The sequence below is a fragment of the Notolepis coatsorum genome (assembly GCF_963971535.1).
Source record: "Notolepis coatsorum genome assembly, chromosome: 20".
Lineage (NCBI taxonomy): Eukaryota > Metazoa > Chordata > Actinopteri > Aulopiformes > Paralepididae > Notolepis > Notolepis coatsorum.
Genome location: NC_140184.1, coordinates 35,363,696 through 35,389,683, shown reverse-complemented (window position 1 = coordinate 35,389,683; position 25,988 = coordinate 35,363,696). Strand labels below are relative to the sequence as shown.

Sequence of the window (25,988 nt, the reverse complement as noted above, 5' to 3'; positions counted from 1 at the left end):
TAAATATAAATATATCACTTGTCTACGTTGATTGATTGATTGATGTAAAATATGGTGCAGTGTGTAGTTTTCACTACCAAACATCTACACTCTTGCCTCTTATAGAGCGGGGAAGGAGTTCCATGTTGCCCTATCCCAGAAGGGATACAAGACAGAAGAAAACAGTTATTCTTGTTATTATACTGTTTACTTAGATCATCAGAGCAAAGGTGCACAGTGGTAAACTGTGGATATTTCATCTTAATATATTTATAATAATTCTTAATATAGGACTGGTTCATGTGTGTCTAGATTGCTGCATCATCCTTTCTCTGACTTTCCATCCATAGTGTAATACATTATGGTATGGAGTAATCAACAGGATAATTCTTTGCTAGTCAGTTGTCACAATCTTATCAGTTGTAATATACCCTAGGAATATTGGAATGACTGTCTTCTTGAATTTTCTCCCACTGCTTCCACTGAACATGGATTTTGTCTGCACAAGCCAAGCCAGTGTGAAGATGTTTGCAATATCTAGTTGTAGAAACTACGCACTGCAGCTTTAACATCAATCAATCATGTTTAGTAAATACACACCTGATTTTATAGTCTTATTCTAATACATTTTTATTACTTTTGTATTATAGGAAAGCATGGCTAGACAAAAATTGTCAGTTGAGGAGCGAAGCAGAAGAAATAGAGAGTACCAATGAAAGAGAAGAGAAAGATATACAGTGACGAAGAGAGCAAACATGCCTTGCAAGAGCAGGAAAGACAAAGGTGGAAAAAGAGGGTTCAAGACAAAAAAGTAATAGAAATAGACAAGATGGGAGACAGGGCTCAGAGGTATCGGAGAAAATATTGGAGAGAGGTCCAGAAAAGGTGCAGATAGAAAAGGTCCTGTGAAGGTGCGGTGCTGGAGGCAGACACCCCCCCCCCCCCCCCCCAGATCAGGATATTCTAGATAACAATGCCAGACAGCGCAGAGAGTCTCTCAGACAGGAACAGAAACAAAGTAAAACGCGAAAAAGGCATTCAAGAGAAATACAAACTTTAAAAGAGAAGATTACAAATGTAACAAAGCAACAAAACAACCTGAGAAAAACAATAATGTGCTGAAAAAAGGCTACAAATACATCACCACTGGACTCTCCAGGCACGGAAACAACGAATATGCTATCAGGAAGCAAAGTAAGGAATCAGAAAATCCAAAAGGCCCTGCTATTCCACCACATCCTCAGAAGAGAGCTGAAGACAAACAAACAAACTCCTGGCCCACAGCGCCAAAAACCAGCACTGAGTGTGTCATCAGGCACGATTCTTAAAAAGTATCGTCTTCTTCAACAAATGAAAGACTTTGGGTTAACCTATAAGTTAATGAGAGAAAGGGAGCATCCTCAGAAAAAGCCAACATTCATACAGGGTATAACACAGACTGTCCATGATTTCTTCCTGAACTCTGCACGTGTGAAGATGTGTGACGATGGATAGTGCTAATGATGGCTTTGTCATTATAAATGATTTCCCATATCTTTTAAAATCTTTGAAAGGGAATGGGTACATTTGGAAATTTTGCAATACAAAATTATGTAGGTTAGAGTTATCCTATCCCAAAAAATGTACTCATATTTAAATTCCCCATTAAGAAACACATCATTTAGACACTTTGCATGTTAGGATTTCCTTCAGATTCATGTTGGCATCCATGTATGGCGAAGGCCCGGACTGGCCATCGGGGCGTGATTACCAAAACAAGACGCATTTCTCGGAGACGCTCTCTGATTGGCCGACGCCTGTTTCTACACTGGTTAAGCTTAGGCACTCTTCGAAGTAGGTTAAGGTTAGAGTTTGTCTTAGAGCGTGACGGCAAGTTCTTTCGACAGTTAAGCTTTGGCACTCTTTCGAAGTTGGTTAAGGTTAGAGTTTGTCTTAGAGCATGGCGATAGAACACCAGGTAGTTTGCAGGCTGTTTGACGAGGAAATGGGCAAAGACACAGCTCGTCACGGATTGGCCAAACGCGTCAGTGGCCAATCAGAGAGCGTCAGTCAGTGCCAATCAGAGAGCGTCTCCGAGAAATGCGGCTTGTTTTGGTAATCACGCGCCATCGGGAGCTCTGTCTGTCTGTCACACACACACACAAAGGGAGCCGCATGTAATTGGTGGAGGCGGGACCAGGCCATACAACTGATTGACAGTGGAGATGGCGAATGGAATGGCAGATGGCACTTCTGCAAAATGACAGGGAGAGACAGCGAAAGACAAAAAATGTCAAGCATAACCTGCGCTTGAAAATGGACAGTGAAAAAAGAGGAAGGGTCGAGCAGAGGGAAAGTGAGAAAAATACATACTGCTTACTGCTTGTATTTCACAGAACAGACCAGTCAAGATGGAAATGACTGGAAATGAAATGTTTCAACAGTGGAAAAAAGAGGAAGGTGGAGCAGAGAGGGAGGGAGAAACAAATACATACTGCTGCTGACTGCTTGTATTTCACAGAACATTCAGATGGAAATGACTGGAAATTAAATGTTTCAACACTTCCAACAGTGAAAAAAAGAGGAAGCATGGAGCAGAGAGGGAGAGAGAAAGATGCCGCTAAATGTGGCAACATTTACCAAATGTTTTCTTGCACCACAGGACCACCAGGTTAGTCAGTGATAAAAATAAACATGCTAGCTAGCTAACATAGCTAACGTTACCATGCATCATCATCATCATCCCCTGTCACTTCTCCCCCCATAAATCTTTTATTCAACTTCAGTCCTGATAACCATTTACATTTTTTATTGTTCTTGTAATGTCAGATTAGAAATGAAATACTCTCACTTTTTTTGAGTTGTTAAGTCTGACATTACAAAAACAAAAAATCCATTAGAAATCAGTGTTGTTGCTAATCATTGACACATGTAATGACCTGTAATAATCCCCCCCAGAAAAATCCACTTTGCATTTGGTATATTGAACATATTTAAATGTTTGTGTGTTTTTTTTAACAATAATTTGTGATGCCATCACAAACAATGGCATTTAAAGGGTAAACATTTTAAAGGTCCTGCAGAAGCATGCAGGGAATTAAGTCTTTGTAACAAAAATCTTCCTGGTGGGGGACCCCCAGACCCCCTGCTTAAAAAGTGGCCTGACTTGGGTTATATTTCGCACTATATTTCCTGGCCTGAATAATTCCCCCAGTCCGGCCCTGCGAAGGGGTGAAAAATTGTCAAATCTGCCATTTTGAAATCCAAAATTATGTAGGTTAGAGTTATCATATCCGAAAAATTATCCTATATTTGAATTCCCCACAAGAAACACATATTTTAGACACCCCTCATGTTAAGATTTCTTTAAAATTCATGTTTGCACAAAAGTATGGCCCGCCCTAATATGATGACCACTGGTGGCTAGCCAGCCAAGACCATCGATGTGGATACTGATCAACAAGATGTGAAAGTGGAATTTCTGCATCCCCATGGTCCAACAGAAAAAGTTCTGTTTCTGCCCAGTTCAAGACATCATAGTGAAACTAATCGGAAATGCAGAAGGAAATGAAGAGGAGAAGTGGGTGAGAAAGTGGAGATCAGGAAGTGGTGTAGAAGAGGTAGATGAAAACAGGGACGAGAAGAAGGGGTCCTGGGCCCCGTTCCCCGTACCTGGCTAACTGAGTTAGCCGGATAATATCCAGCATAGCCTGACTTAAGCCAGACCTTTCCATTCCCCGACGGCGTGTTGCTTTCTAACAGCGGAGGAGTGCAAGAATGTGACAATTTGACCATGTGACCGCGGCAACGCGGGAGAGCGGCAGTGCGGAAATAGGCTGTCTATTGCCATTCTCTAAGACAAACGCTAACCTTAACCAGCTCCTTAACAGCGCCTAAACTTAACCGTTCTAACCTTAACCAACTCCGAAACAATGCCTAACCTTAACCTTAACCTTAACCATGCCTAACCTTAACCTTAACCATAGAAAGAATATTGCCATTCTCTAAGACAAACTCTAACCTTAACCAGCTCCTTAACAGCGCCTAAACTTAACCGTTCTAACCTTAACCAACTCCGAAACAATGCCTAACCTTAACCTTAACCTTAACCATGCCTAACCTTAACCTGCGAAAGAATACACGTTAAAAAAAAAATTTGATGGGATTCGAACTAGTCAACAACGGACCACAGGACCGCTGCGCTGCCAGGTGAGCTGAGCTTCGAATGAAAATCATGGCGGATTAGGGCGGTTACATAATGCCGCAAGCTCTGCCGCTCCGCTGCCGCTCCGCTCTGCGGTTGCCGTGCCTGCCGCGGGGCATGTCGCAGCCAATCAGGGAAAACGCGGAAGCAACGGCAGCACTGCTCTGCTGTTATTAAGCAATAGGCTCCCCGACGCTCGATTGTCTAAATCACTATGACAACAGATCAAAAAGTTTGAGCCTGGTCGAGGGCAGGGTTAAGTTCAGTTAGCTGGATGAACCATGGCCACGCCCCCGCAAAGAAATGCCAGCTCGCTTCCTGAAATGATTCTCACAGTCTAGATCTATTATGCCATTCTGAATTATGTTTTTGTGCTTCGTTTGAAATGTAAAATAGGTCTGCAGTAACGCTGATAATAAATCATATTCAGCCTATGAATTTACTTTGTCCTATATAATGCACGTCATATTTATACGGATACGGCGCTCGCGAGTCGCGACACACACAGTTATTTTAATAACGGACTAAACGGATCATTGCAAATGTGAATCCCGCTGGGATATTTTTAATGAATGAAACCTATCAGGTGTTTGGCTCTGATTAGTTTAATATTCTTCGCTGTGTATTTGCTTAACGGAGCACCCGGATGCGTTTCATTCAAGCTGAAGCGACTATGCGCGGATTGTGGATATGAATTATGAGGAATCTGAATCTGTGGAGTATTTAATTGTATCACTGTGACAGTGTCACACGTTATTGTGATATTGTAACTGGGATTAAAATATATGAGGAGATGCGCTGTTTGATGGATTTGATGACGTGATGTGACTTGATAAATTGAATGAGCCTTTGACGTTTTTGATGAATGAATTTGAGAAAATGCATTTATCTTTTCAAGCACTGTTATCTGATGATGAACATGAGGTGTCACTGGTATAAACCAAATGGTAATCAATTCAATGGATGTATGGATTAGGTCCGAAACAGATTAAAACCTGATTAATAGTGTAACTGCAAGCCTCCCTCCAAGCCTCTCTTTGGAAACCATGTATTTATATAGTACATAATATTAATACCTAAGCACATACCTCTCCGTAGCTCCAGACGAGCCCTGTGCTCTAGACCCGTTGTTGACCTGTTTGTCCAGCATAAAAGGCTGGATGAGTGAGAATTTTCTCAAGCTAAATGAGGATAAGACAGAAGTTCTCATAGTGGGGTCTAGTGAGCAGAGAGAACTGATAAAAAGTAGACTGGGTAACCTGAACGTAGAAAATAACACTGCAGTAAAGAACCTGGGGGTTATTATTGATTCTGAATTGAATTTTAATACACACATTAATCATGTCACGAAGATTGCCTTCTTTCATCTTAGAAATATTGCACGAATTAGAGCCTATGTGTCCCTGGATGATGCAAAAACGCTAATCCACGCTTTTGTTTTCTCTCGGCTTGATTATTGTAATGCACTTTATTCTGGCCTTCCAAAGAAAACAACTGACAGATTACAACTTGTCCAAAATTCGGCAGCCAGAATTTTAACTAGAACTAAGATGAGGGAACATATTACTCCAGTTTTAGCTTCACTGCATTGGCTCCCGGTTGTCTTTAGGATTGTTTTTAAAATTCTCCTGCTTGTTTTTAAAGCTCTTAATGGTCTGGCACCATCTTATCTCTGCGACTGCTTACATAGATATGTTCCAAACCGCCCCCTCAGGTCCTCTAGTGCGGACCTGCTCGAAGTGCCTACAATGAAATATAAAAAATATGGCGAAGCAGCCTTTTGTTTCTATGGGCCGACGGCGTGGAATAATCTCCCACTACATATAAAACAGGCAGCCTCTGTGGATAGCTTTAAAGCACAGCTCAAGACATATTTTTATACTCTTGCTTTTAGCTGATTTTAAAATGCCTGTTGTTATTTATGCTTTTTAGCTATTTTCTTAATCATGTTTTGCTGGTCTTAAAATCCTGCTTTTCTTTTCCTTACTTTTTTTTTTTTTTTGCTTTATTGTAAAATGTTGTGTTTTTATTTCTTTGCTCTGTTAAGCACTTTGAGCTGCACTCCGTGTATGAAAGGTGCTATATAAATAAAGATTATTATTATACAGATATCCTCATAATATAATTCGTATCAATTAGATATACTATTTGGGCTTGTTTTTATCGTTATTCTGAAAGAGCTGAACTAATTATTTTCGCTAGCAAGATCTCATTTGATTATTCATTCCATAAGCCTATACTGCCAGCAGGCACGCCCATTCTGTAATCTGTTAATAAAGTTTTAAATCAATCAATCAATCAATGCCGTTAGAAGATCAGGATTTCTGCTATCGACACTTGCTGTCTTTTCAGCTGAGGCGGGCGCGCGCAATTATCCTGAGTATCAAGTCTGGTTCGAGTTAACGAGACTGAATCCACCTTCGAGGAACAGGAAAATCCCGGATTCAAACATCGGGTTAATTGAATCTGGATAATGGGACTCTTGATCGACTTAGTTGAACCAGGTACGGGGAATAGGGCCCTGGTCTCCATTACTGTTTTTGTTGTTGGAAACAGTGCATTTTGTAATAGTTGGAAACGGTGTATGTAAAGTTTGTTGTTATTACAATTAGGTTAACAAAATGTTCAGTATAAGACAAGGAGTTATTAGTTCTTATCATTGTCACTTCCATCTGTTTAAAAAATGCATGTGTTCATTTATCAGAGATGCATATACAATTTTGTCAACTCTGTCAGTTTCTCGTCAACACCGTCAGATCTTTGTCAACACCGTCAGATGTTTGTTTTTGTTAATTTTGGGGAAAATACAAATTCCTTCTTCAGTTTATGTTGTTTAAGTAATAAAGGAGCATCAGATCTTCATCCTCTTGTCTTATTTACTTAATGATATTTTTTTTATCATATCAAAATTAAAAACAAAGTTTGAAAATGCAGATATTTCTAAATCTGTGTTTTCAGAATAGTCTGAAATTACACCTGAGGTTTATATATTATATTTGATTGCATACCAGAGTAACTAAACACTATTACAACATACTTCAGAACTTTAGATACTTGTTGGACTGGAATAATTAGAATTATATACTTTTTTGTGTGTCTGACGGAGTTAACCCAAATCAAGTTTCAAAGGGAAACATGTGAATTTGTTCAAAATGTTTTTCTATGTAGAGCCCGCACCTTTACATGGTTAAATAGCTTAGACCTTTCTCTACATGAATATACAACTCTAATCAATATAGTGTGCATTCTCAAAATATAATATTAAAAAGTGTTTTGTCCCGACTCTCAAGAATCAGTGATATATACATCCGAAGGGGAGGAAACTGTACATTGGAGGAGGTTGGGTGGGTGGGTGGGAATTTGGACATTTACCGGGGCCAGTTTCTGGGAGTCGAGCTGGTCAGACTAGAGGTGGTGGCAGAGAGGGGGATGAGAAGGAAGCTGGCTGCTATATCCTGGAGAATCCCTCCCACCCCCTCTACGACGAGCTAGTCAAGATGAGAAGCATGTTCAGTCACAGACTCATACCCCCGACACTCAACTAACCACCTCGGCCAGTCCTTCATACCAGCGGCCTTTCAGGCTCCACAACATGTCCAAACTCAACCCCCTCCAATGTACAGCCCCCCCCCCCCCCCCCCACCACCTCCAATGTACCCCCCCCCCCCCCCACGCACCTATACTCAACCTCCTCCAATGTACAGTTTCTTCCCCCTCAAATGTATATACTCTCTTTTTTAGACTCTTTTTGTATCACAAACAGTACTGTATTTGTAGATCTGGTATGTCATAAATGTCTAGATGTAGCAGTACTGTCTATCTGTATGTCATATATGTTACGATGAATTGAAAATGGGGGACTCTGACAAGACGAAAGTCTTTCTCTGGTCTGCATCCCCTTAACAATTGTGTGTATTGAGCTGTACTGTATTGTACCCATTCTGCAATCTGTTAATACAATTTTCAATCAATCAATCAATCAATCAATCAATCAATCAATCAATCAATCAATCAAACAGTGGGCAGGGACTGCTGCCAGACATCCAACTACTAGGAACCTAGTAGCCGACTCCACCTAAAAGGACAATATACTACCTTATGCATACCGCACCTTGTGTGAATACTGCCCGTTAGGCGTTATGTCGCTCAGCTCTGTTCCACCCAACAAAACTGAGCAAGGTGAAAACCCATAGAAAGCCATTTAAACCGGGCAGTTGTTAATGAAGGTAACGTTTTCTAACATTATCTCTGGAAAAGTCCCTCTCTGATTTGTCTGTGATGACCAGATGCTTGATTTATATTTTGGGTATTCATAATTTACACTTTTCAAATAATATGATCATAAAATAATAATACTACAATTTTATGTACTCATGTTTTAGGGTATACCATTATTTCACAGATGTGGAATATTGAAGGGTGGGGGAAAGTCAAATGTCAATAATGTTATTTCTTTCTTGCATCTCTCTCTCTCTCTCTCTCTCTCTCTCTCTCTGCATAACACACAATCCCTCCCCCTTCAACAGAATCCAACAGCAGTTTTCTTTATTCTATTGTTCTATATATATATTGTTATGTTATATTATATACATGTTGTAGTGTTTCGCTGTGCTTTGTTGTATGTCTTTTTGATATTTTTTTCTTTTTTTTTATATTGTTATACACGTTTGTAAATTAATTATACGTTTAAAAAATAAATCTGAGTCACATCTGTGTTTTCCTTTAAAACTATAAGTACAGTAGTTAGACAAAGTAGCATTTGGGTGGAATAAACCTTTAAAACTAGGTCGTTGGAGGAAGTAGTATTTGAGACTGCGGTCCTCAAAATGTAGACTCCGGGGCTGCAGCCGCTACAGCTACCTATGATTTGGAAATATTTCTAAGTTCTGCCCCAAATCAACAGGAGCCTGTAGACTCTTTAATGGGATTTGGTCAATCATGAGAACAACATAAATTTTAATTTAAACCAATTTGACCATTATTTAAAAAAATAATAATGTATAATAATAATAATAATAATAATAATAATAATAATAATAATAATAAAGGTAATTGATTATCAATGACTCGAGACTACCCCCTATGACGCAGTCCAACCATCCCCGTGACGCGTGCGCAAATGAGCTCATTTATAGCACCAGCATCAACAGGAGCAACAGTGAGGAGGCAAGAGCTGTCGTTTTAGTTATCTCAAGGAAGATAAAGTAGCCTATCCCTAACATGTCGGGATTTGACAGTAATCCATTTGCCGATCCGGTGGACGTCAACCCTTTTCAGGTGAGACTCATTCATATCTACATGCACGGGACTTGAACAAAAATAGCTTTGTCGTTCTTGTAAAAAAGTCTGTAAAAAGATATGCTGCAACTAAACCTGTTTGGTCGGTTGCTGGGCAGGGCCTAGGTAGATATGCCGCAGTACTTCCTGGTAGATAGATTGATTGACAGGCTGCTGTCCAATTATATTTGTCCAGAAGTGACACGTGTAAGGTGCACTTGAATTAGACCTAGATGCGCATGCGCCTATAGGCCCAGGAATACCTGAAAACATGTAAATGAAAACGATAAACAAATAAAGCTCATTGTCCACTGCATTTTGTAACCTTACTAAAGGAGAAATGGGCTGTAGACCTGTGAATAAAGTTGGATGGGTGAAAACACCTAGGACACCCCCAGGTCCCCCAGACGGAATCATAATGTTGCGTTTTCCGTAACAAGAGCTTTAAGCAAAGGTAGCCTATAAAATGCGTACTGGCTAGCCCGACACTATTCGATAAATGTACCTGCGTACACTCTCGCATATACTCTCCTTTTAGACTCTTTTTGTACTCTGGTATGTCATAAATGTCTAAATGTAACTACTGTCTGATGAATTGAAAATGGGGGACCCTGATGTAAACAAGACAAACGTCTTTCTCTGGTCTGCATCCCCTTAACAATTGTGTGTATTGAGCTGTACTGTATTGTACCCATTCTGCAATCTGTTAATAAAATGTTCAATCAATCACTGTATCATGAGGCAACATGATGTGAAGCCCCGCATTCCCCATGCTGCCATGTAAAACAGCAGTGGGCATTGTAGGCTACACTAGTACACCTCATAGACACGATGGGGACACTGGTTGCTGTGCCCTGAGCAGCACAACAGAGGTTTGTGGGGGTATTGTTTGTGGGGGTATTGTGTGTATCAGTCACATTTGAAATAGCATGTTTCTGAGTCTGCCATAAATGTCATGTATGTCATAAATGTCACTATGAATTGAAAATGGGGGACCCTGATGTAAACAAGACACGTCTTTCTCTGGTCTGCATCCCCTTAACAATTGTGTGTATTGAGCCGTACTGTATTGTACCCATTCTGCAATCTGTTAAATAAAGTTTTCATTCATTCATTCATTCATTCTTCTTGTCTTCCATCCAGGATGCCTCAGTCACACAAGTTACTGCTGGAGGCGTGGTTGAAAAGGTTGAGGAATTCAACCCCTTTGCGGCCAGTAATATGGTGAGCACCCCTCACATTGTTTTAATAAGACGATAAAGCATTGTTTTCCCACTTCATTTGAACTATGAACATTAGGTATTTCCCCCCTTTTTTTTCTTTTTACAGTAACGTAACATTAGTATGTTTTGTGTTTTAAAATGTGTAGCCTAAGTAATATTTATCAGATATATGTATGTATTCAGAATGATACATAATGTTGTAATTCATATTTATTTCATAGAACCCATCCGAGACCACAATCCCTATCTCTGCCACCTCGTCTCAGCCTGCTGTACTACAGGCCTCTGTGGAGCCTAGTCCACAAGTGAGTCGCACACAAGTTTAAAGGAGTGAAAGTGGAATAAATGTGAACATCAATGAAGGGTTGTAGAATAGATTATTGTGAACATCAATGAATTGTTGTAGACGATGCTTTTGGGGAGTTCATTTCAGTTCAGTTCGACGGCATATATTTATTAAAATCTGAATTATCTCTTACGTTTATTTTAGTCTGTCAAATAACAGACTCTAGAACCCTAGACAATATGGATCGATTTTTGTACCCAAATAATCTGAGAATTTAGTAGTGTATTAAAGATACACTATCATTCATCATGACAAGATTGGAAGAACAGTCCCTTTTTTAGCCTGGGAATAAATATTCAGGATTCTACAGTAACAAATGAGCATCTGCTAATTTTGGACGTTTGCAAATGTAGGTAGGCATACATGACAAACATTCTACATGAATGTACTAACACTTTAGGGTCTTAAGATATGCATAAAGTTCAGTATACAATTATGGGCCTGGTAAATAATAGGAATTGTGACAGTGGTGTGCTGTGTCTTAAAAATGGTAAATTAAATGTGGTGAAATCCCCTTCATGGGCATCAAGATTCTCAAAACATCTTTTAATATACGACAACATGATCCCCTCATACCTGCCAGTTGAATTCAAGTACAGAGTTTATTATCTGTGACATTCCCAGAGGTCATGGTAAACCTAGAAAGAGCATGTGGTTTAGGCAAGAATGGATAAAAGTAGTAAAGGAACAAGGGTATAGCTGATGTAATTAAGTTCAAATGGAAGAGCTTTGTTTTTCCTATGCAACTGACTATACATGCATATTGGAGTTTCATAAGGGTCTCAACATTTTTATTATAATGGTTTTAGGAGCCAATATGTTACTGCACATATACCGCCAGGCAAGAATCTGTGTGGATCTGTTACTGCCAGTTGCACATATCTGGTCTGATTTTATAAAGGGTGTCATGGAATAATGCACTGCAGATGTTGCATCACAGTCTTGTAGAGCAGACATTTTGTGTTTGAGCAATCACCATCTTGGCACTTACCCAGCTCATTTCCATTATCTGCCAGGCAACTGCGACTGCCGCCCAGGCCAACCTGATCAGACAGCAGGAAGAGCTGGAAAGGAAAGCAGCCGAGTTGGAACGGAAGGAGCGGGAGCTACAGAACAGGGCACAGGAAAGACGAGGTCCTGGTAATGGTGAGATACACCAGCACTAATCTCATACACTCATGACAATGGTTCACACAATATGGATGTAAACGCCCGTAAACTAAAGCTGAAAGTCTGCACTTTAAAGTCATTGTTTCAATGCAAATCCAATGTGCTGGAGTACAAAGCCAAAACAATGAGTTTTTCACTGTACTCTCTCTCTCTGTCCTGTTTATCGAGTTCGACCCAGATTGATTTGCAATTGAAACGGTATTGGCACATGAAGTGTGGCAATTCCTGTTGTAATAAGCATCTTTATATTTAGCTAACGAACGACTGATAGTTTCTATGTCCTGGATGTACACTGTATTTGTAATTGAAAAGTCAGTACGATTTGAAACATTGGCATTTTACAACTTGATGATGGTATCAAGCAAAAAAAAATAGTAGGCATGTACAACATGTACAGTGCAAAGCACCACAGTAAATATTCGGTATGGTAATTATAGCAATGGGATGGGCATTTTTAAGAAAAATCCAGATCGATTGATTGCATGCTATACTCGAGTGATCGTGTATTACTCATGGAGGGGAAAAAAACAAAAAAAAAATATATATATATTTTTATTAAAACTTAATTTTGTTCATTCACGTATATGTTTAATGAAACCAACAAACAGTTATAATCTTACACATGCATGTGAAACAAATATGTAAAAAAATATATTATAATAATAAAAAAAAAACATATAAATTATTAATAATTTAAGATAGTTTTCTCATAGCCGCGAGTAATCGATTACTCACGCCCATCCCTAAATTAGCAAATGGTATAGCCTAGGTAATTGTGACTGTCCCTGACAAATTATATAGAAGATATAAACCAGGATGTCTGCAATCTTTAGGGCTTTCTGTTATTGGAGTACTGCATATAGCTTACTGCATAATACTGTGTGTGTGTGTGTATATATAGTCGGGCCATAAATATTTGGCTCTTTGTAAATTAAATAATGAGGGAATAACACACACCTGGCCATGCAACCGCTGAGCAGCCAACTGTCCGATTACCTTTGGTCCCAAAAGGGGGAGGCACATATAGAAATGGTTGTAATTCCTACACCGTTCACCTGATTTGGATGTAAATACCCTCAAATTAAAGATGAGAAGTAGTGCAAAATTTGAGCCTCCTAGGGTGAAATAGGCCGCTAGAGGGTGGGGAATTCTGTGGACTGACCAACAAACCGACTGACCGGCCGACCCAGCAAGAGAGAGACTTGTAGAGATGCTGGTAGTGTACAGAGCCAAAATTGTGTCAATGTCAAAATATGTATGGACCTGACTGTAGCTTACAAGAAAAAGACACCAATGGTAGCTATAGCCTATGCTACCGAATTGATTCAATAATATAATGTCAAGTAGGCTTAATGGCCAAAGTCGGAATGGATAAACTGTGAAACAGTGCCTACTTCATATATATATATATATATATATATAGACACATTTTGCAGCACTACACTACACATGTTTGGTTCCACTTGCACTGTTGAAAAACCGCTTGAAGTCCCTTTTTAATGTTGTAGCTCAGTGGAAGTCCCCCAGCACTGCCTTACCCTCCACCCCACTGCCCCCATCCCCCAGCTCTACCTCAAGCACCTTCATGTGAGAACTTAGGCCCAACGGAAAACCACTTAACTCTCGGCAGAATATTCGAGGTGAATGGCGAGTGGGCGGGGCCACGCGATATTATGCGTCTTCTATTTATTTATTTGAATTTTTTTTAAATAATTCTATGGTGATAATTCACTGCAACACTACAGGAAAGGCCTCCGCCTTAAACTTTCCTTGCACAAATATATGCTGCCCCAGAAACTCTGTGTAATCCACACATTTCGCATCAGGGTTTCTCCCATTTCGCTAGCACTGGTTCTGAAGGACACTGGTGCAACCAGCAGCTCTGTTGCTTGGTCGGTCAGGTGTGTGTGTGCTGAAAAGGACAGCTGATTAACTGTTCATGCTAATTGGCAAAAAAAGGGGAGTGGGAGTGGCCTATAACAAAAATAACTTTGTGGAAAGCTTGATCATGGGGCAAAGACACACACACACACACACAAATAAATACACGCACACATACAGTATACACGCACACACATATAGCCATGCCCCCTTGTGTGAGTATGAATGCATGCACGCTCATGGTCACATCTATTGGAAATGTGTGCTTGTTCTAATCGGCATGTAATACCATCATGTTGGCTAGCTTCACGCTAGTAAACCGTAGGCCTGGTAGGCGTGTATAGTCTCAAAATAATTTACGTTACATATTCAAATTGCTAATCCAATCTTTATGTCAGCCCCAGAAAACAACTGGCCGCCGTTGCCCAGGTTCTTCCCTGTGAAGCCCTGCTTCTACCAGGACTTTAATGAGGATATCCCAGACGAGTACCGGAAGATCTGCAAGAGAATGTACTACCTCTGGATGTGTAAGTACCTGCAGTACAGTACACTAATCACTCAAAACTGACTGCCATATAAAGGAAATCGATGCTCTCAGGCAAACACCTTGTATCCCCAAAAGGGTAAACTTTTCAGGAATGAAGAAAAACAACCTTTCTTTTAGATTGACACCCACATATGTTTAGATGCAAAGCACCTCTATCACCGGCAATGTCACTCACTCACACATTAATTTGCATCTATGATACTGTGTGTCCATGTTCAAAGTCTACATTGTGTTTTGAACGAGTTTCATGGTCCTTAGGGTCATGAAATTGGCTCCCAACATAGAGAACTGTGAACCAGTTCAAGTAAAAACATGAAGATTGGAGATACAAGGTTTTCGCCCGACTGCAGTGACATTTTGTTTGTTTGAGAATTCAGTGATCTGTGGGATATTTTGTATGGTATGCAGTCAGTCAGTTTACTTTTTACAATTTGCTTACAGTATGAACACTCATTCAAATGGCACCTGTTCCTGTGTGCCAGACATACAGGTTTCTTTGCTTTCCTTTTTATAATGCCTATCATGAGGTTTTTGTATCTACATTAGGTCTTTTTTTTTATTTCATATATATTTTTTTTATCTAATGTTCCTAGACTTTGTTGATCCTTCAGAAAAGGAGGTCCCAGGAAAATGAAATGTTTGAAAGCCTAATATGGATTTATATTCTGGAACAAAGAATACTGGAACATGCATTGATATTCTGGAACAAAGAATACTGGAATATGCATGTATACACATTAACACATGTTTTGTTATGTCTGTTTTATAGCTCAAAGCGGCAGTTCACAATAAAAAACAACATTTTTCCCCTTATCCAAATTGCCATCTATCCATCCAGATGGTTTTGGTGTGATTTGCCAAAAAAATGGAGCTGGCATTGGGGTTCAAACTTCTATCTTCTATCCCCAGGCCATCAGGTTGCTCAACGAACAATAACACTATGCAACAACCATCAAATGCACTCACAGCACACGCATCCACACGCACACACTCACTTTAAACAAACGACTCACTGCAGCACCCACTTTACACACTTTAGAACACCTAAACACACTTTATATTTATTGGCAAAGAATTTGCACTACAACCCATACCTCAGTACACCTTACTGTAAATTGTACCTCATCCCATTTCTGATTTGCACTATATAGTATATTGTATGGTAACTCAGTTACTTCTACTCTGCATTGAACATTGTACATACTGAACACTTGTGTCTACGTACGTGACTTCTATTTTTTTTACTTGCTATACTTATTTTATTTTATACTTATCCTTTTTGTCTAGCACAGTCTCTGGAGCGTAACAGAAAGAAGCATTTTGTATAAAAGTATTCTGTACTTCTGTATGACAACTAATAAAGAAACTTGAAACACCAATACATTTGAAAAACTCTGTTTCTCTCCAGAAACCATGACACGGTTACTCACGATAACCCTCAGACCTTGTTGTGAACAGTTTGATTAAGAACTACTACGGCGGATGTGCTTTGTTAGAAAATGGTTCTCAATTAAACTGTTCACAACAAGGTCTGTGAATTATCTTGAGTAACCGTGTCAAGATCTTTGGCAAGAGACATTGCTGTATTCTTTGGCGCTTGGAGCACCACAAACCCAACGTCATTCAGATCTAGTGTATTGGAGTGACTGTCAGCAAATTGCACTGAAACTATCTAATGGATTGATAGCACTCCAGATAAGAGGCAAATCTTTTTTTGTTGATGCAGTAGGCCATTTTACATGGCCAAGGTTCACATAAACAACATTTCTAATTTGATCATCTAGAAAGACACTCCTTTCCACATTTCAAACTAGTTTTCCATGAAGACCCACTGGTCCTCACTGATGGTCTCGTGTGCCTCCAGTCCACAGCGTCACCCTGTTCCTCAACATGCTGGCCTGCATGGCCTACTTCATAGCAGACGCTGAGTACGGTGTGGACTTCGGCCTGTCCATCCTCTGGTTCCTCCTCTTCACCCCCGTCTCCTTCATCTGCTGGTACAGGCCTGTGTACAAGGCCTTCAGGCAAGTCACTTCAGAACCACTGTTTATTCTTATACTACATGGTGATATTAAGATGCGGGCACTACATGATGTGGTGGTGGTAGATCATATTCATAACTAATGTATCGTGCTAACTTTGTCATGAATGGCACAGGTGTTCTCCTTTTGTCACTCTTATTAAGAAATGACATCCTCAACAGTAATTTTAATGTTTTAAATCGCAAACACCAATACCATTTGGTTGTTGTTTGTTTTAAATCTTAAATAACATATCAATATGGTGTAACGAACGGTACACAAAAACCACAGTACGGTACGTACCTCCGTTTTGAAGTCGAGGTTCGGTACGGGTTTTCGGTACAGTGGGGGAAAGTTTGGCTTTCCATGTTCCACTCAGGGGTGATGTAGTGTGCACTGCAGTAACTAATTGTACTTGTAGGGCTGTCAACAAATATTCTATATTGAAATTAACAGGTTCAGCGCCAGAGGTCGCTGTGGGCGTATGGCCATTGTGTGCCAGGCCAGCGCTTTGTTCAATGGGGATAAATGCCGGTGTTTACAGTGCTAAAACTATATTAAATATGATAGCTATGGATCTAATAACATAGTCGATTGTCATTGAGTTTCTTCTGGTCAAGAAAAAACGGATGATTTTTTCATCCATACATTTCCGTTTTATACTGTGGTGAATGTGATTATAGTTTGAGAGTACAGAGTGATTCTGTGTAATCCCAGGAAATGCCGCCAGCCAGCGTTTTACTGCATTTCATTATAAATTGTGCCATTTCTTGCCTGGATCAATAATCAATCTGAAATCAACGCTAGATTATCGGTATTATGTTTCATCATGCATGCATGAAGGGGGGGGGGGGGGGGGGGTCGTTTTTCTATGCTTCGATCGCCACCAACGGAATACGCTACACAGTACATTACAGACACACGCTCTGATCGCGGGGAAATAATTATCGGATCAACGCAAGATTGATAACATATAGTCCTTACCTTGTCTATGATGTACTGCAAAAAGAATAATCCAATTATCTGATCGCCATTCCAAATACTGATCGCGATCGTGTTTCCAACGTAATCCACCAAAGAACATGAACGGGGGGGCGGGGACCCTCATCGATGCATGTGTTATAAGCGATTGTCTTGCCGGAGTATTTAGACCCTGCCCGCACACCGCAGCTCGGCCCAGACAACAAGCCAGCCACATAGTTTCAAATGGAGTGCAATAGCGGCCGCAAGGCGTTAGGCGGCGGTATTGGACGTTTGTGATCTCAGACCCATTCCCAATGATAACATCAGGCTGGATGGATGAATTATGAATGGATATAGTGAATAAAAGAAATAACGATAAACCCGACTTTTCTCGGGTTTGGCGCTCAAGCGATGGCGAGTTAACCCGAAATATGTCTGGTCTGGCGTCCAATGTGTTAATCGACTTGAAATAATTTTGGGCGTCGTTAGTGGTTAACATACCGTTGGATTAATTCGGTACGGTACACACTGAAACGGTTCGGTACGGATACGTGTACCTTTACACCCCTAATCAATACCATTTTTTTCCCTCAGGTCCGACAGCTCCTTCAGCTTCTTCTTCTTCTTCTTTGTGTTCTTTTTCCAAGTGGCAGTGTACATCATCCAGACAGTGGGCATCCCCAAGTGGGGCAACAGGTCAGTAGGGCTTGATTAGCCCCCCCTCAGCCTCTTAAGGAATCCTTCATCTCTCTGGAGGACACTTATGAATGTGTGTGAGGTATGAATGCATGTGACTGTTTTTCGTGGATAATGTCTTGGTCACACCAGCATTCGGCCACGCTGTGTTTCCTTGTCTACAAGATTGGCCTGTATATGATGGGATGTTGCGTGTGGTTCAATCAGTCACACACACGGCTCAACAGCTGAAACCCTCTCGGCGACTCCCACAAGGGCTATGCAGTTTAACCTGGCGAAGTAGTGAAATACATTGGCCACATGTGAATGTTGTGTATTAGTAGAAAGGGGTCCTTGCTGTGTGGTGGTCCTTGCTGTGTGGGGTAGATATGTATGATTTACTGTGTCTCTTGTTTATTCTTACCTGTGTGTTTGTGTACCTCCTGTGTGTGTGTGTGTACCTTCTGTATTTCCTCTCTCACCATCTCTTGAACAGATTCCTGCTACACTAATCTTCTGCTGCTGTCCTCTTTGTCTGGGTGGCTGTTTTGTAAGTGTGTGGCACTCTGTTCACTTCTCTTTTTCTGTCCGAGGACATTCTGTCACGCAGTGTTTCCCCACAGGTTGCTAGTTTTCTTGCTGTGGTCACCAGCAGGTGGGGGTTGAGTGATGGGGTCAGTTTACTTGCTGTGGTCACCAGCAGGTGGGGGTTCAGTGATGGTCAGTTTACTTGCTGTGGTCACCAGCAGGTGGGGGTTGAGTGATGGGGTCAGTTTACTTGCTGTGGTCACCAGCAGGTGGGGGTTCAGTGATGGTCAGTTTACTTGCTGTGGTCACCAGCAGGTGGGGGTTGAGTGATGGGGTCAGTTTTCTTGCTGTGGTCACCAGCAGGTGGGGGTTGAGTGATGGGGTCAGTTTTCTTGCTGTGTTCACCAGCAGGTGGGGGTTGAGTGATGGGGTCAGTTTTCTTGCTGTGTTCACCAGCAGGTGGGGGTTGAGTGATGGGGTCAGTTTTCTTGCTGTGTTCACCAGCAGGTGGGGGTTGAGTGATGGGGTCAGTTTTCTTGCTGTGTTCACCAGCAGGTGGGGGTTGAGTGATGGGGTCAGTTTACTTGCTGTGGTCACCAGCAGGTGGGGGTTCAGTGATGGTCAGTTTACTTGCTGTGGTCACCAGCAGGTGGGGTTTGGGGGTTGAGTGATGGGGTCAGTTTACTGGCTGTGGTCACCAGCAGGTGGGGGTTCAGTGATTGTCAGTTTACTTGCTGTGGTCACCAGCAGGTGGGGTTTGGGGGTTGAGTGATGGGGTCAGTTTTCTTGCTGTGGTCACCAGCAGGTGGGGTTTGGGGGTTGAGTGATGGGGTCAGTTTTCTTGCTGTGGTCACCAGCAGGTGGGGTTTGGGGGTTGAGTGATGGGGTCAGTTTACTGGCTGTGGTCACCAGCAGGTGGGGGTTGAGTGATGGGTTCAGTTTTCTTGCTGTGTTCACCAGCAGGTGGGGGTTGAGTGATGGGTTCAGTTTTCTTGCTGTGTTCACCAGCAGGTGGGGGTTGAGTGATGGGGTCAGTTTTCTTGCTGTGGTCACCAGGTGGTGGGGTTTGGGGGTTGAGTGATGGGGTCAGTTTTCTTGCTGTGGTCACCAGCAGGTGGGGTTTGGGGGTTGAGTGATGGGGTCAGTTTTCTTGCTGTGGTCACCAGCAGGTGGGGTTTGGGGGTTGAGTGATGGTCAGTTTACTGGCTGTGGTCACCAGCAGTTGGGGGTTGAGTGATGGGGGTTTGTTGGTGACTCAAGGGTCAGAAGCAGGACTGTTTATTTGTGTGTGAATTATGAGAGGTACTGTCAGTCAGTAGATGTTTGGGAGATGACGAGCTCAATCCAAAACTACCTAGTTGGGTGAAAATGTACCATATATTGGTTGGTAGATTCACCTGGGTGGGTCGCCCCAAGTAAAGTCTGTGTGGAGAAGTAGTGAGTAGTTCCATAGTATACATATTTATAGACTTTCTTTTGGCAATGGGAGTGGGTTTCTTCATTGAGTGCTTATCCCATCATTAGGGCACATTGCACAAGTATCTCGTGTTTTATAAGTTCTAAATTAAAGTCCTACAATTCACATGTTCAGTTATGCTTCTCCACTGGTCATTGCCGTGTGTTGCGAGTCTTTGCTCCATTTTGGTAACGTTAGGTGAGATTTTGTGTATTGGTTGGATTTTTTTAATTACATATGATATAAAAGCTATTGTGTGTTACAGTACACACTGTTCAGCAAGTGTGAGATGCCACGTAACATCTCTGTCTGTATCCTTGACAGTGGCTGGATCGCCGCCATCACTATGATCCCCCATCATCTGCCCGTGGCTGTTATCATGATGGCGGTAGCGGGCTTCTTCACCGTTAATGCTGTCCTGGCTGTCATCCTACTGAAAATGGTAACGTTTTACAAATTAATTTAAAGAAGTGAACATGAAGACTTGTCCTGTAAGTTTCCATTTGAATTGGTTACAGTCTACAGATTGGGCAGTCAGGCTTCTATGCATCACACAGTAAGCTACACAGTGCTTATTCTTTTTTACGTCCTAATCATAAAAGGTCATGTTATACTTTAATTGTATGGGGGGCTGCACAGGCATCAGTCTGGACATACTGCAACAACAAAACAGGAATACATAAATAAATGGTTCAACAGTATTCAATTAGGTTAGCTAGTGTTTTTTTCAAAATACTTCAAAGGAGAAGATTCAATATGAGTTCAAAGTGATGGTAGGTTATATGAGTCGGTTATGAAGCAGCCCTTGGTGGTTAAATCAACTCTCCCTATTCCCCCAATCCAGGTGCACTCTAAGTACCGCAGGACAGGAGCTAGCTTCAACAAAGCCCAGCAGGAGTTCTCCCAGGGCGTCCTGACCAACCGGACCGTCCAGACGGCTGCTGCAGGAGCGGTCTCTTCTGCTGCTCAGGAAGCATTCCAGAGGAACTAGAAAAACATGGCTCTCATAACCAGATCCAGTATCATTAACACTCCCAACTAGTCTGTTCTTCCATCCACACACCTGTCTGGCCACATCCCAGTACTGTTGAATGGCTTCCTTTTTTACTTTGGAATTTGATTTATTGAGACGATGGAAAAATAAGTCATGCATGAAGGATATTGTTGTAGCCCACCAGCTCTTGATGAGCATTCTTCAGGCTTGGCTATTATTGTCCCCACAAGCCAACATATGAATTGGGGGGAGGGGTCTGAAGGAGCTGGCAGTAAAATAGCCCTGGCAAGCTAACGGACAGAATCCTTAAAGGACAATGCCAGTATTCTTGACATATGGTTGCCAAGTCATTCTCGCTGTGATACAAACATGAAATCACAAGTGATGTTTCATAATCTTTTACCAGCTATTTTCCTTTTTGTGCCTTAATATGGAAAAAGGAAGAAGATGAACTCTTGCTTTAACTCTTGCTTAAATACTATCACAATGGCAAAACCGTTCAGAAAACATGTGACACACAGTGTGACATTTTATTCAGATGTGGTGACCCCTCCATGGGTTTAATATTTAGTGTTTAAGACACATTTTCAAATACACAGGAAGCCTATGGCAGTAGTGAATCGGAAAATAATAATATAATCGCAACGTCCTAATTTCATATCTGGCCACCCTGATTTATATAATATATATATTTATTTATATATGAATATCACTTGTGTATATATTACCAGATATTTTTCACTCACTAACTCACGGATGGTCTGGCAGGGTTGTTTTGTTGGACACGCGCAGCTAGCAAGCATGGTTTCATGCTTGTTTAAGTATGATTATGATTTTCTTATTTGTTTTATGTTTGTATCAAGGCAAGAAGAACTTGGGGAACGCATGTCAAAAACACTGGCATAATTCTGTGTGTAATTCACAGAAACATAACGTGGTGCTCATCAAAGACCCCGCTGGAAAGGGCCATGGTAGATGGAAGTATTTCTCTACAACTTATTTCAGTCTGTGGCCATAAGGAAGCTATTGAAGAGAATTACAGTAGGTGTCAGCATTCCTGCAGAGACAACGTTACAGGTTTAAAATGAACTGGTGGTCTTGATCGTTCTCAAAACAAGAATCATAAATACAGAGCTTGTAAACTTTATTTTTGAAAAAACTAAACGTTTCCAGTCTAAAGTGAACGAGGAGTCCTTATCATAATGTACTAGTGTCGTTTGGTACCATTATGGCATTCATTCTAACTTTCCAAGTTAACCAGTCTGCATATTTATGTTTTTTTCCTCACAAACACACACTATGAAACACCTTTATGTTGCTGTTCCTCTTTACTAACTTGTCCTATTCTGACAGTCCACTCATCTGTTCAGGACCCTTTATAAAACTGGATGGGGGCTGAAAATGCAATAGAAGTGAGAATCACAGTTAGATATGCTCCAATAACAGTTACTGTTAGTCTGAAGGGTGATTGTAGTATTATAATTTTTTTTGTCTTCAGATGATATTGATACAAATCTGATATTTATGAAGGGTGGAGGGATGAAGTTGTTTTTATCTTTTTGTTACTGTTTAATCAGGTTACTGGTGTAGATGGTCAAATGAAGGCATGGTAATGGTTTAACTGATACAATTTATTTGCTGCGTCATTTTAACATTTTGTTGCATTGTATATAACAGGGATGCACCAATATTGCTTCACTTCACTAATTGCTAAGTACGGATCCAATCCATTACTGTTGCTGAATGATAGACCATTTGTTTTGGGTCATTGGACATAATTATTGAGATTATCAATTATGTAATCATAATCTCTGTTAGAGAGAGATCTATTATCCTTTTGATATGGGATGCATTTCAGAAAGTCAATTCACTTGGGTTGAATATAGTATGTATATAAAATGTTATCAAATATTATTACTGGGCGAATTCTCTGGTACAAATACCCTGTTTGAGCTGCTTGTCTGCCCAGTATCCAATATACAGATACCCTGTTTGAGCTGCTTGTCTGCCCAGTATCCAATACTAGTATCGGTGCATCCCTAGGTCCATAATACTGAATGTTACATTATTTCTTATCATTATGAAGCTTTACTGTAATAGAATTAAGGATTCTGTTTACCCATGAGGCTGCTGTCTAAATTATTGAAAAGAGGGCTGACATGATTTGACATGGTTTAGAAATGTACTGCTTCAGTGAATGCAACACGAGCAAGGAATGAGCTGAAGGAACACATGATATGTTTATACATTTGTCTTATTTGTTAGAACGAGTTTCAATGGTAGCCCCTGGAATTACGATGTAAATTGTAAGTCATTAGAACAAATCTTTTTTTAATGTATAGGTGATTAAAACATGATGCTGCAGTCTTAGCCATGGTACAGCAGACATGTTGAATGTAGGGGTATTTCTTTTAATTTAATAGTGAATACCAAGACTGTTAAATTCAGAAGTTTTTGTTACTTGATCTGAATCATTGTATTTTGAAGACATGATACCTCGGTGCCTACAAACGGAGATACCAATATTTGTGTAGAGAACATTATTGAACATTTGCACAAGGCCTAATGTAGATTCAGTTCCCCATTTTGTCTTATTGTACTCCTTGCTGTTTTGTCAGAAACCTCTGTTATAAGGCTATAATCTTATCTAATCTAACATCTGTTTCCACAGGATATGCCCTTGTTGTTACTTAATGTTCTTGTTATTCAGTCCAGAGGGAATACTTTTTTGCACTGTAAAATCTGCTTCAAGAAAAGTTGCTGTACATATATTGACTTGTTACAAAAATACCTTTTTGGAGGGGTTAACGTATGTATGTATCGGTAGTTATTGATATTTAAATGTTCAATAAATTGATTTATTCTTTCTTTTGAAGATTCAGTTCAGTTTGAAGTTTGATTAAGAATGTTTATTATATATTAGTCATTTGCATAATGTCCAGTTCTTACATTGGACTATTGTTTTGTCAGTTTGCAGGCTTTTTCTTCTTACATTGTTGACCTCAGGGGTAACTTCCATTATTAAATTCCACCTATTACTGACCTGGGCCCTATTCCCCGTACCTGGTTCAACTAAGTCGATCAAAAGTCCCATTATCCAGATTCAATTAACGGGATGTTTGAATCCAGGCTTTCCCTGTTCCTCGAACGCTGATTCAGTCTCGTTAATTCGAACCAGACTTGATACTCAGGATAATTGCGCGCGGCCGCCTCACCTGAAAAGACAGCAGGTGTCGATCGCAGAAATCCTGATTTTCTAACAGCATTGATTGATTGATTGATTGATTTAAAACGTTATTAACAGCTTGCAGAATGGGTACAATACAGTACGGCTCAATAGCCTCGCAGACAAGTTAAATGCATAATCTATACAGGCAAATTTTAAGTCCCTTATTACCCCAATCAATCAGATTATATTTCTTTAAATGTGCCTGCTCAGAAAAGTTGTCAGTCACCAGCCACGTGACAGCCAGGGAGTTATGAGACGTTTGATTGATTGATTGAAAACTTTATTATGTTATGTGTTATCATCATGATAAACTTCAAGCTGTAAGACACACAACATACACACATGTGTCGTCTGTTTTGCCTCAATACTGTATATATAATTCTGTTTTGCCTCAATATACACAGTATACATATATATTGATGCAAAACAGAATTATTCAGCAGTGTGTTGTGTGTGCGTGCGGCCAGGAGCGCGCAACAAGATGGTATACATTATGGTATATGAATAGTATATTCCACTATAGCAGTATATGGTGTGCTGTACATTTGAATCGGATCTAATTTTGCACACGGCCATCGCATTATAATGAGCTGGACAGGTGTGTAATGTGTGTGTGTGGTGACGTGAAAGCGTATCTGCCATGCGAGACTAGACGAGACTAGACGCCTTTGAGGTACCAAAGCACCTCAAAGGCGCTAAAAACAAAATTACAAACATCTCAAAACAAACTGGTCAGACTACTGCTTGACCTTACTCCTAGAACCCACCTCACCCCTGCCCACTTCGACAACCTAGGATGGCTTAGAGTAGACGACAGAGTACAACAACTTGCAATGGGCCTGGTCTACAAGATACACTACACGACCAAGGTACCCATGTACATGTCAAAATACTTCCCAAAGGTCAGTGAATACCACGATCACAACACCAGAGGGAGCTCCACAAATCATGTCAAACCCAGATTCGGCTCAAATAAGGGACTAAACACGTTTCGCAATTATGCCACATCAATGTGGAACGCCCTACCCAAAGCTGTAAAGGAATGTGGATCACTACCCACTTTCAAAACCTCTCTCAAGGGACACCTACGGGAGACTGCAATTCAACACTGGCCCCTGTAAATATCCTAACCCAATCATTCCAACCCCCTCCAATGTACAGTCATTTACCTAGTATGGTTTTGTCAATAGTTCAATGTACAATTGTGTTTATTTGTACAGTGTCTCCTCCCCCCCCCCCTCAATGTACAGTGTTACTTGTTTATACAGTGTGCCCCCCGCCCCCCCCCCCCCCCCCCCCCAACCACCTCCAATGTAAATTACCCAGTATGGTTGTCAATATCCCAATGTACCCAACCCCCCCCACCCAACCTCCAATGTACAGTTTCTACGTCAAATGTATATACTCCCTTTTCTTGACTCCTTCTGTATCACAAACAGTACTGTATTTGCAAATCTGGTATGTCATAAATGTATAGATGTAGCAGTACTGACTATCTGTATGTCATGTATGTCAT

The 25,988-nt window shown here is 40.7% G+C and overlaps 1 protein-coding gene across 1 annotated transcript; it reads left to right on the top strand.

Moving 5' to 3' along the window:
- The first annotated feature begins 9,301 nt into the window (after positions 1 to 9,301).
- scamp2l (secretory carrier membrane protein 2, like) lies at positions 9,302 to 24,124 on the top strand. Its single transcript, XM_084337202.1, has 9 exons — positions 9,302 to 9,439; positions 10,583 to 10,663; positions 10,884 to 10,967; positions 12,025 to 12,154; positions 14,458 to 14,586; positions 16,471 to 16,630; positions 18,185 to 18,286; positions 20,574 to 20,691; positions 21,094 to 24,124. Exons 1-9 carry the CDS (start codon positions 9,383 to 9,385, stop codon positions 21,238 to 21,240), a joined length of 1,008 nt encoding a protein of 335 aa, XP_084193328.1. The 5' UTR covers positions 9,302 to 9,382; the 3' UTR covers positions 21,241 to 24,124.
- Positions 24,125 to 25,988: the final 1,864 nt, after the last annotated feature.

Coding starts and splice junctions, on each gene's coding strand:
- scamp2l (XM_084337202.1), top strand. CDS start 9,383: ATGTCGGGATTTGACAGTAATCCATTTGCCGATCCGGTGGACGTCAAC. Junction 12,155..14,457: donor AAGACGAGGTCCTGGTAATG/GTGAGATACACC, acceptor TCTTTATGTCAG/CCCCAGAAAACAACTGGCCG. Junction 14,587..16,470: donor AATGTACTACCTCTGGATGT/GTAAGTACCTGC, acceptor GTGTGCCTCCAG/TCCACAGCGTCACCCTGTTC.